At 44.9% G+C, this 12,034-nt stretch overlaps 1 protein-coding gene across 7 annotated transcripts in view; it reads right to left on the reverse strand.

Annotated features, from left to right (window-relative positions):
• Positions 1 to 526: 526 nt before the first annotated feature.
• The window catches only part of SLC38A9 (solute carrier family 38 member 9), a 48,258-nt gene continuing 36,750 nt past the window's right edge, over positions 527 to 12,034 (reverse strand). For all 7 annotated transcript variants that reach the window (XM_048503091.1, XM_048503088.1, XM_048503084.1 and 4 more), the window contains 2 exons: positions 2,868 to 2,957; positions 527 to 1,668 (listed from right to left, as the gene is read on the reverse strand). In XM_048503091.1, coding sequence (XP_048359048.1) covers positions 1,503 to 1,668; positions 2,868 to 2,957 — 256 coding nt within the window. In that variant the 3' untranslated portion in view covers positions 527 to 1,502. The remainder of the gene's footprint in view (positions 1,669 to 2,867; positions 2,958 to 12,034) is intronic.

Raw genomic sequence — 12,034 nt, forward strand, 5'->3', positions numbered from 1 at the left:
TGTGCAAGAAACAACTGGATCTCTTGCTAATTATAGGGTAGTATCCTTCCCTAAAACAGTAACTCAAGTATTATGGCTCCAGTCTTTACTAATTATGCAAATACTAAGACAAAGATGACAGTTGAGCTAACTGGTTTGTTTCCTTCAGTTGCCTATGCTTTATTGTTGTGCCTTTTTTTTCTTAATAGACTTTATAAGTTATTGACACTTCTTCAGTCTTGTATCAAAAACTTCCTACTTGTGAAATGTTAGCATGGCAGAGAGGAGAATCCTAGACTTAAACGGAAAGAGCATGCTACACACTCCCAATCTTTAATTGGAGTTTGTCCCAAGCATGCTGTTTCTTCAGTGCAGTCGGTGTCAGTCAGGACTGCCTTTGTCCCTGTAGCTCAGCGAAGTCAAGCATTTTAGGATGCAGGCACAAAAAGAAATAAGTGCCCCAAACTGCAAAGTACAAGTGATTTGGCAGGTCATAAGAAAATATAGCTCATATGCTGCATTTTTGCCAACAAAATAAAAAAGCCTGTTTACAAAATAAAATAGCACCAATTTATTTTTTTTCTTCTGTTTACAGCTCCCCACAGTTCTGACTCACATGGTACAAAGACAGTGTTTTCATTTGCTGGGCCTGCAAAGCAATCCTGAATTAGTGCAGAAATTGTACAAGGCTGTGCTTTCATCAACCGAATACCTCGCATAATACCTGCAGCATCAATTCCAAAGGCTGTATGGAGAATGGAGAAGCAGTGAGAAATAAAACTGCGCAGCAACAGGGTAAAATCCTAGAGAGGAACAATGGCCTCTTGAACACAGACCAGCAGAGAAGGTGCCATTAGAACATGAAATCTTGGATGCAATGCAGCAGTATGGGTGAATAAGGCCCCCTAAAATGTTCACTGCTCTGTAACTGATGTCCATCCATGTATGCCTGGACATGTTATGTTTAAACATGATACGTAGATAAACAGTGACAAGCACAGTTGCCCAATTTGGGGGGTTTCCAGATTGAGATATCCAGACCTAGAGGAACACACAGGGGATAGGCAGGAACGTTGTTGTGTTGCAACAAGCAAACAAGGAGCCAACATGTGCATTCACGCATACACATACAGTTTAAAGCTAGGCTCTTGACTATCTTCTAACTGGAATAATAAAACAGTGTCACATGTTCACTCCCAAAGCACTACACTAGTTGTCCAAGGTCTGTCCAAACTAACAAGGCCTCTGGCGGTGGAGTCCTTTCAGAGACAGACAATATGCAAGGAAGTTCTAGGATTGTCACTTCAATAAGAACTGTTATGTCTGCCATGGTGAAGCTGATCCTTAAGTACATTGTCTGTTTCCTTTTTTTTTTAAGCACAGTTTTCCTTTGTGGGGAAAAAGCTCACTGCCATAGAGAGGCAGCCCTCCAGCTTCTTGAATCCTGTTGCTCGAAGTAACTTCTACCTCTCAAGAAAGAAAACTCCCAAGAAAGAAAAACTGATCCATAACTCGCTCCACGTTCACATTAGAAACTGTGCAATCAGGTTAGCCACTCCAAGGAGGATAATCAAGATGTGAACAGCCAATGTCAACCATGTCAGTTGCCCTTCCCGACGCAGAGAGATAACATGGATGAGGGACGGATAAACGAACACAAAGGCCAGGCCACATGTTGCTCCAGAATACCTGAGGGGGGAGAAAAAGAGGATTTAAGCTAACTTCTCAGAACAATTATGGCTGAAAAGAAACCCTCCCCTCCCCCATTGCCCCTCATCTTCTAGCAGCCTGTTTAAATGCTGATTTGCTGCTATGGCAGAATACAGCTGTTATGGCAAAATACAGCTGTTATGGCAGAATACTGAACACACTTTTTAATAGAGACTGCCACCCTGTTGCACTTTCTAAAACCACATCGAAAGTCATCTGCAACGGCCTCTACAGGATCAAAGACTCGGTTAGTTCTGGGTACCCATAAAGAGTTTGAAGTTCTCAAACAGCTGCTTTCTGTGCCACCCCATGATCTAATTGTGTATGCCTTATTGCAGCCTTTTGCCAGGCTGGAATGTTGATTTCCAGGATACTCTGTCCAACTCTGGCCCTCCAGATGTTCATGGACTATGATTCCCATCAGCTCACTTATTTGGAACATCTTTTAAAAAAAATGTATATAGAAGAAGATGACTTTGGATTATATCCCATCTTTCTCTCCTATAAGGAGAATCAAGGCGGCTTACAAACTCCTTTCCTTCCTCTCTTCACGACTGACACCTTTTATTTGTTTATTTTTATTTTATATTTGGATTTTTAGACTGCCCTCCCCGGAGGGATCGGGGAGGGGAACAACGAAAAATTACAAAATTTAAGCAAAGTCACGTTAAACCCTATCATAATTAAAACAGTAAAAGCAGAATATTACTATAAAATGGGAACTATATAACAGCAGATGGCAACAAAACCCATCCCCACCTTGTGAGGTAGGTGAGGCTGAGAGAGTTCTGAATAAACTGTGACTAGCTCAAGGCCACCCAGCAGACTTCATGTGTAGGAGTGGGGAAACAAATCCACTTCACCAGATAAGAGTCTGCCACTCATGTGTAGGGGCGGGGAAACAAGCCCAGCTCACCAGTTAAGAGTCGCTGCTCAGGTGGAGGAGTGGGGAATCAAATTCAGTTCTCCAGATTAGAGTCCACAACTCTTAACCACTATAGGATTGTGGGGCTGACTTTATAAAGGGCTTGTAAAGAACAGGATCCAAAAAAAGTAATATATATAATTCCTGTCACAAAAGTTTGAAACTGGAAGGACAATGTTTAAGCAAAGAGAAGGAATTCGCCTGAAAGCGGTTGAGAAAGCTGGAGTAGAAATCTAATAAATGATGACGATACCTTATGATTCCGCCTATGTTAGGATAAAACATGGCCATGGCGACACCAACACCTACAACTGCAATGTTCAAAACCAACACATGGAAAATACTGCAAGAGAAGCGAAAACAAAGTTAGTTGTCTACGCTGTACATTATTACGAGGGGAACATTCAGTACTAACTTCAAAAAGCTGATGAAAAAGTTTCAGTTTCCCGTGACATCCACTGAAAGTGTCCTTTCCAAGCTTCAATTCCCCACAGGTTTTCTTGGATGTTTGGGCTCTCTCTTACTACTAAGTTGGAGTGTGTATGATTTGGCAGTACTGACAACAATAGAAGTAGTACAAGCACGCTGCATTCCAGTTTTCCAGATTGATGTCTGCATACCAACAAAAACCAAAACTACACACTCTAGAACTCAATCCCCACATGAAAAAGCAGCATTTGTGGATCCAGGAAATTATCTGAGACGTGCAAACAGAATAATGAATACCAGCAGACAACATTTCAAGATAGTGGAAAGAATTATAGTAAATACACACACAACTAAATCTCAAGCATTATGAGATTAAACAAACAATCATGTTTGCGGGACAGATGCCTAGAAACCATTACCATTAAAATGAGATGTTTGGAGACATAAACAAGATGATAATTGTATTCCTCTGAATTTTTTAATTGGGGGGAAAAAAACTATGGAGAATTTTCGGGTTCTAAACAAGCCCCATCTCTTAATGTTAAAGTACCAATTCAAGTGCCAGATGGAAAAAAATCTGGTTTGTGATACCCAGAAGGGCATCTGCTTAAAGATGGTGTTTACAGAAAATGTTCCTGTCCTAGAATTAAGATCACAGGAAGAGGCCCTCCAAACTACCCCATCAATCAAAGCTCATTTGGTGGGTATGCGAGAGGGCCTTTTCATTGGCAGCCCCAGAATTGTGGAACGACTTCCATAGGGGTGTGTGCCTAGGACCCTTCTATCTTTAAGAGGCAGCTTATTTTAGGACTGCATTTGATTGAGTTCACTGGAAGTCCTGAGTTGTGATTTTAGATGTTGGTTTTTATGTTTTTAATGCATTTTAATGTAGGGGTTTTATTTATGGGTCTTTATTTAGGACTTCATTTGGTTAAGTTCACTGGCAGTCCTGAGTTGTGATTTTCAGCGCTGGTTTTTATGTTTTTGATGCTTCTCAATGTATATGTTTTATTCATGCTATAAGCCACCCTAAGCTCTATAAGAAAGAAAGGCATCTAATAAGCGTTTTAAACAAATTTTAAAATGCAAGAAAAGAACATGTATAGAAAGTGTTTGGATGCGTAGCACTGTTCTCAAGTCAGACGGGGAAGATCAGGAAATTCAAGGCCAAGCACGAATACTTTTCCTTCGTGCTGCTTGTTCCATTTTTTCCCCTGGCAGTAACATATCCTCTCCCCACCCCAACCCCACTTTTTAATACAAGGTTAGTCTCTGAGTCTATTACTGTCTCTGAGTCTATTACTGACAAGGTTAGCCTCTGAGTCTATTACTGAGTCTATTACACTAGCAAAAATGCACACTTAAATAGCTAATAATCTAAGAGCCAAACCATGTTGCTTTGAGGCTCTTCTTTAGTTTTCTTTTTTATTTATGGCCTAGGAAATGAGACATAGCTAGCTGGAATGGAATTAAGGAAATTAGTGGAATAAAGGAATACCACTAATGCTCAGTGAAAGTGAACAGCTCTGAGCCATAAAAATGATGAATGGTAAAAAAATACCAGTGACTGTACTAAAGAAACGCACCACAAATGCAGCAAATATTCAAAGAGCTTTATTGAACTATAAACGTAAGCAGGCATTGAGTTTAAAACTGCCAGCTTTTTTTGGGAGGAGAGCGCTACAGCTGCGTCTGGACATGCCATGCTACCCTTGTCTAGGCGACGGGCCTGAAGCTGCGACTGGACATGCCACGCTACCCCTGTCTAGGCGACGGGCCGATTTTTGCCCGCCCATGGAGACTTATGGATCCAATTGGTTTCCTGAATGCTCTGCGGGACCCTGAACCTGCTGGCACACTCGATGAGCAGGTGGAGGATTGGAACTCCCACCTCTCCGATGCCATCGAGACTGTTGCTCCCCGGCGTCCTCTGCGCCCCCGCTCAAGGCAGGCTCCGTGGAATACGGAGGAGCTTCGCCACATGAAACGGGTGCTCAGACGTCTAGAGCGAGTGTGGAGGAAATCTCGTGGCGAAGCTGCGCGAACATCTTATAGGACGTTTATAAAAGCCTATGAGATGGCAACGAAGGAGGCGAAGAGGGCCTTCTTCTCCTCCTCTCTCGCATCTGCTAGCTCTCGCCCGGCACAATTATTCAGGATAATTCGATCTCTGACCTCTTTATCAGAGGGTTCTACAAATCACGGATTGGTTGTTAGCTGTGAGGCCTTTATGAGCTTTTTCGCAGATAAAGTTGCGTCGCTCCGCCAGGACCTTCCGGCCACCTTAACTACAATGAGCGAACTGGAGGCTCCCTTGCCGTCTTCAGGCCCTAGTTTGGCCCAGTTTTCCCTGCTCTCTGAAGCTGCTGTTGACAGGGCCCTGGCTGCTGTTAGACCTACTACCTGTCCTCTGGATCCGTGCCCTTCTTGGCTGATTAAATCGTGCCGGGAGGAGCTACGACCCCATCTGTTGAAGATCATCAATGACTCCCTTGAACAAGGAGTCTTTCCAGATGGGTTGAAGGAGGCGGTGGTCTGCCCGCTCTTGAAAAGACCATCCTTAGATCCTGGAGATCTGGCCAATTACCGCCCCGTCTCGAATCTTTAGTTTCTGGGGAAGGTAATTGAGAGAGTGGTGTTGGAGCAGCTTTAGGGCTTTCTGGATGACACATCGGGCTTCGATCCCTCCCAGTCCGGCTTCTGTGCTGGGCATGGGATGGAGACAGTTCTCCTCGCTGTCACAGATACGCTCCGTATGCAGCTAGACCGAGGCGGATCGGCGCTGCTGGTGTTGTTAGATCTCACTGCAGCATTTGATATGGTCGATCATGACCTTTTGACCCACTGCCTGGCCGCTTCCGGGGTTCGGGGCACTGTCCTTCAGTGGATTGCCTTGTTCCTCCGGGGGCGTATTCAGCAAGTGTGGTGTGGGGACAAAGCTTCCCGGAGGTGCCCGCTTCATTGCGGTGTGCCTCAGGAGTCATTGCTGTCCCCACTGTTATTTAACATCTATATGCGACCACTTGCTCAGCTGGTACGGAGCTTTGGGCTGATCTGCCATCAGTACGCTGATGACACTCAGCTCATTCTGTTGATGGAGGGGGGAGCTGCCGCCGCCCCTGCAGCTCTACAGCAATGTTTGGAGGCGGTCGCTGGTTGGCTACAACAGAGCAGGTTAAAGCTTAACCCATCGAAGACGGAGATCCTTTGGCTTGGTCGTGGAGGTGAGATTGGGGATTTCCAGCCGCCGGTGTGGGAGGGGGCCATATTGGCGCCGACCCCCTCCGTTCGCAGCCTGGGGGTCCACCTGGATTCGTCTCTTTCAATGGAGACCCAGGTGGCCCATATAACCCGGATTGCGTTTTTCCATCTTCGACAGGCCCGTCGGCTGGCCCCCTTTCTCTCCAACACTGACCTAGCCACTGTGATCCATGCAACGGTCACCTCCAGACTGGACTATTGTAACTCGCTCTACGCGGGCCTTCCCTTGCGCCTGATCCGGAAACTGAAATTGGTCCAACATGCGGCGGCCCGGTTGCTCACAGGGGGTGCCTTTCGTGAACACATCTCCCCTGTGTTGCGCCGCCTGCATTGGTTACCTATCGAATTCCGAATCATGTTCAAGGTGTGGGTGTTGACCTTTAAGGCCTTACGCGGCCCGGGACCCTCGTACCTTCGGGACCGCATTACCCCATATGTCCTGGCTCGTCCTCTGCGATTAGCAGAGGTGAATCTACTGGAGATCCCTGGCCCCTCGATGACGCGGCTGGCCTCCACACGGGCCAGGGCCTTTACAGCCCTGGCACCGGCCTGGTGGAACACATTGCCATCAGCTATTCGGGCCCTGCGGGACCTTGGAGAGTTCCGCAGGGCCTGTAAAACCGAATTATTCCACCGGGCCTTTGGAGAGTCCAGCCTCCGATAATGCCCCGCCCTCCCGCCCTGCTAGTAGGGTCCCCTAACATCATTGGGACCCCTCCTCATTTTTGGAAGAGGGTGGTATATGGGTCTCGTGGGCCCTATTGTAGAATGTACCTGTTTTAAGAATTTTTTTGTATGACTTTATGTTGTTCACCGCCCTGAGCCCTCCGGGGATAGGGCGGTATAGCAAGTTTAATAATAATAATAATAATAATAATAATAATAATAATAATAATAATAATAATAATAATAATAATAATAATAATACAGATAGGAAGAATGTCTGCTCAACTGGATGGACGACTATCTGCATTTGGTCACTGACATTCTTCTAGTATGCCTGGTAAAGAAAATGGGACAAACCACTGACTAAGGGTTAGGTCAGGTCTAGAAATGCAGTGCCCAGTAGTTCTCTGTAGTTTTTCCATACTGTTCACAAGAATGAATCACACCTGTAGAGGACAGCAGTGCTACTCCCTTAAAAAAAGGGACCTGTATCAAGCTCTGTATCTTAATCATGGTTACAGAAAACTAATCCAACTCTCATGTTTATACTAAACTAGTGGGGCCCGGCCACGCGTTGCTATGGCTTATTGTGGTGAAATGGGAAAGAAACAGTAGCAGCAAATCAATTGCAGAGGTCAGCAGTATATGCTCATGGAAACGCGCAGGCTGATACTATGCGATGTCATTGATGTGTTTATGTACTGTTTTCACCGCATCCTCCCTCACTTCTCTTCCCTTGCATGGCACCCCTCCCTCTACCTCCCTCCCCATTCCCTTTGCTAGAGTAGGTGGGTCATATCCAGATGGTGTGCCCCCTCCCTCCCCTCCCTTGCATGCCACCCCTCACTCTCTTCCCTCCATAACTTCTGTTCCCTTACATGCCTCCCCCTCCGTACCTTCCCTCTCCCACCCTCTCTTCCCTTGCATGCCACCCCTCCCACTCCCATCTCCCTCTGCTAGGGTGGGTGGGTCATATCCAGATGCTGGACCCACTCCCTCCCCTCCCTTGCATGGCACCCCTCACTCTCTGTTCCCTCCCTCACTTCTCTTCCCTTGCATGCCTCCCCCTCCCCCTCCCCCTCCGTCCCTTCCCTCTCCCTCCGCTGAATGTGTATGAGAGTAGGTGTGTTGTGTGGTAGTAGTGGGTGAGGCACAGAGAGTGAAAGGTACCTGCGTGTGAGGGTGGGGAACCCCAACTGACATCTCACACGGCAACGTGTGTATGTGTTTCACATCCACTGGAGTTATTGCCTATGTACTGTTTTCACTGCTCATACCTGGCCATCTGAGTGAACATTCTAAGGGCACGAACATTCTAAGGATGACAGTTACACACAGTTACACACAGGCAGCTTCATGGCCTGGTATGCCAGGAAAAAGATGTTTTACCTGGCTCAGGTGTGTTGTCTGACAGCGGGAGGTACGTAAGAACATAGTCGGGGGAATGAGTAAGTGTCTGTGAAATTTTCAGAGCGTTTGGGCCAGCAGGTGCGGGGTTATTCTCGAAGCAATAAACGCATGGTTCCATTTTTATATATAGATAGATAGATGAAGTAAACTAAAACAGACATTTCATAATATTGAATGCAGACAGAATGACGATACCACAAAACAATAAATTATATCCGGAACAGCGTTAGAAGTAGAACTGCTGGTCTTTTTTCTTCTTCGAAAGCTGGTTGGTTGCTCCCCATCTTGATTTATACAGCAATGAACGCACACAGCCTCTATTGCATTAAGAAGTCCACAAAACACTGTAATATAGGTGGTAGGGATGGAGGAGAGTTCCATTGCTCACCATGACCACCACAGAACACTATTCAAGTAAGAGTTCATGGAACAAAAGCAATTGTATCCATTCATCGAGAATAACAGTGGGTGAGCTAAGCCTGGGGAAGAATCACATCTGGTTTAAAGAAAGGAAAAGAACCTGTCTGGCTCTAGTGCGAACTATACAAATCTATTTTAATCAAAATAATTTAAACATTTATATATCAGAACCACAACTCTTAATCAACAAATTATAAACAACAATGAACAATACATAACAGAGGATCCCAAATAAAATAATATCCAGTCTCTGTAATGGAGTAAGAGATCCACTAATGGTGTACAAGGATACCAATGTCTGATGCTTTTAAAAAACTCAACTTCCGTTGATAGGTTTCATGTCAGAGACTTGATATTATTTTATTTGGGATCCTCTGTGTATGTATTGTTCATTGTTTTATTGTTGCTGTTTTATTTGTTGTTGATTAAGAGTTGTGGTTCTGGTATATGAATGTTTAAATTATTTTCATTAAGATAGATTTGTATACTGGTTTCCCTCTGTGATACACCTCTGAAGATGCCAGCCACAGATGCAGGCGAAACGTTAGGAACAAGATCCACCAGAACACAACCACGCTGCCTGGAAAACCCACCAGAACCAGCTGAATCTGGCCATGAAAGCCTTTAACAATACATAGATTTGTATAGTTCACACTAGAGCCAGACAGGTTCTTTTCCTTTCTTTAAACAAGATACTGTCTCTGGCTCACCATATATATTTTTTGAAGAATCACATCTTCCCAGTAATAGAATATTCTTGATTGAGTGCTGGGAATTACTATATCCCTAAAAATAATTACCTGATGAAAGGCACCTGGAGAGTGTGAAGGAAACAAGATAATGCCTTGGCACAGTATGAAAAAAGGGAGGAAGCATGAAGAAGCTTGAATTACTGGTGGCCTTGGATACATCTCACCCTCTGAGATGACACCAACCTACCTGCCTAGAAGAAGCCAACTGAAAATCGTTGATGGAATCTAACTGAGCTTATAGACTTTCATTTCTTCAATCTTCCTCCCTTAAGCTATTGGAAAATTACCTATTCCGAGGGGAATTTGCTTGTTGCCATGTTGCAATGGCATGTTGCAAAAGTAAAGAATGTAGAGAATGCCTCCTGCTTACAAATCTCATTAAAGGCACCAAGTCACACATGGGACCATACTAACCCTGTGCACCTCATGTTCATTCCTATAAGCGTTTCACTAAATCCCAACTCAACCTCAATTCATAAAGTCATGCTCTCACTGTATAAAATGTATTTTTAATAAGAGATTGAACATGTACATATGTTGATTCACATCAAGATCTGGCATTTCATTTATTTTTTATTTTATTTTTTTATCTTATATCCTGGGGCCCAGAGTGGCTAATTATAAAGGATGCTCAATCTATCAGTATGTTCTGGAAGTAACCACGAACATGCACTACTCCTGCCTCTCTAGCTGGCCAACTTCATGCCTTTGGCTATCGTTGAGCTTCTCTGATAGCTGGCACCTAGTGCCTCCACTTGCACTATGCTTTCAAAAGCCAGATCTGCTAAAGGGCTCACAAGCAACTGGCCCATGTTTGCCAGCTGAGTAGGATGGTTCCATTCAAGGACGTAGGTAAGGGGGTTTCACCGGTTCAAACCCCCCCCCCCATTACATGTCCGAAGCAAATTGTCTCCAGGCACCTGTGGGTGGATGGGGCGAGGCTCCGACCTCGCCAGCCCCTGCCTGGAGACCGGCCTCTGCCCCCTGCTGCCCTCCCCCTGCCTGCCAACTGGGCTCCCAGCCAACAGTCCCTTCTGCCCTCCCCTCTGGGAGGCCAGAAGAGATTGCCATCCCCGGCCTTGGAGAGCTGCTTTTATAAGCACTGAGGCTTGGGGGCGGGGCTCAGGGGGTGGGGTCATGCCCCCGCCCACCCCTGTGGGTATGGCCATGCCTTCCCAAGCCCCACCCCCTGCCTCAGTGCTTATAAAAGCAGCTATCCAAGGTCAGGATGGCAGATACTTCTGGCCTCCCCAGAAGAGACTGCTGTCCCTGGCTGGGGGCGGGGCTTTGAGAGGTGTGACCACACCCCCAGGGGTGGTCGGATCATGGCCCCGCCCTCTGAGCCCTGCCCCCGAACTCACCCTATAAAAAATCTATACCTATGTCACTAGTTCTATTACTTGGGGAGAAGGTCCCACAAGGCATAAGGGCTGTTGCCACGGTGTTCCCGAAAGAGGTAGGACTGGTTGCTGTGAATTTTTCTGGGTAGGGGGCAGGGCAGACCAATAAACTTGAGTATCTGGTATATTTGATTAACCAGCAATCCCCACAAGTACTTTGTCTTTAAAAAAAGGAAAGGAAAAGCTGTTGGAATTATTTTAAAATGTTGGGAGTTTGTCAAGAAGGTAAGAGCTTTCTTGTGTGGAAAATCACAATGAACTCCAACAATAGGCATTGGATTTTGCTAGCCCTAAATTTCCTGCCCAGTTTCTATCACTACCAATCAAGCTCCAGTAGCTTCAAAGGTGATTTGCAGGATGACTCCATCAATATAAATGGAGGTTGTGAAGCAACATTTGGTAAGCGTCCACCATACCTTTGCATATATAGATATGGTAGAATTCACATTCCTAATTGATTCACCCACTTCATTAGGCTTCAACAAAATGAAAACCATGAATGAAACTGGGATTCGATTATACTATAATTCCATTTTGTGATTGAATTGAACCATGGGTGGCACACACTCACATAGTCCTGCGCACACCAGAAAGTAGATTCTCATATTTCACATCTTAAAACTTATAGACACAAAATAGGTCCCACTTAGAAAACCATCCCAGGAACAATGTGTTTCTCAACAAAACAAATTGCTAGAGAAGTGTTATTTGGCAAGGGATGAATTTCTTAATTCTTCTTAAAGTTCAGCTGAAATGGGTTTTCAGCTAGTTGCCAAAATGTGAGTATTAGAACCACACTTTCCTTCCAATAATGTAATTATCTGGTTTTGTACAATTGTTTCTACAGTTTTATTGCCAGTAACTATAAGATAGTAATTTCCACATCTATATGTTTTTGTTGCTTCAGGACTTTGAGATTCAGCGCTGACTGTAAGAAACCAGATGGACTTTAAAGATGAAGACAGTAAATTTTCCTATGGATTTCAGCTGGCAAAGTAATGATTTAGACAAGTAAAGTTTGATGATAGGGACATGTGACTCTTCAGAACTATAAATCTAATGCAGGGTTCCTACTTCTCCTT

The sequence above is a fragment of the Sphaerodactylus townsendi genome, linkage group LG07, assembly GCF_021028975.2.
Source record: "Sphaerodactylus townsendi isolate TG3544 linkage group LG07, MPM_Stown_v2.3, whole genome shotgun sequence".
Classification (NCBI taxonomy): domain Eukaryota; kingdom Metazoa; phylum Chordata; class Lepidosauria; order Squamata; family Sphaerodactylidae; genus Sphaerodactylus; species Sphaerodactylus townsendi.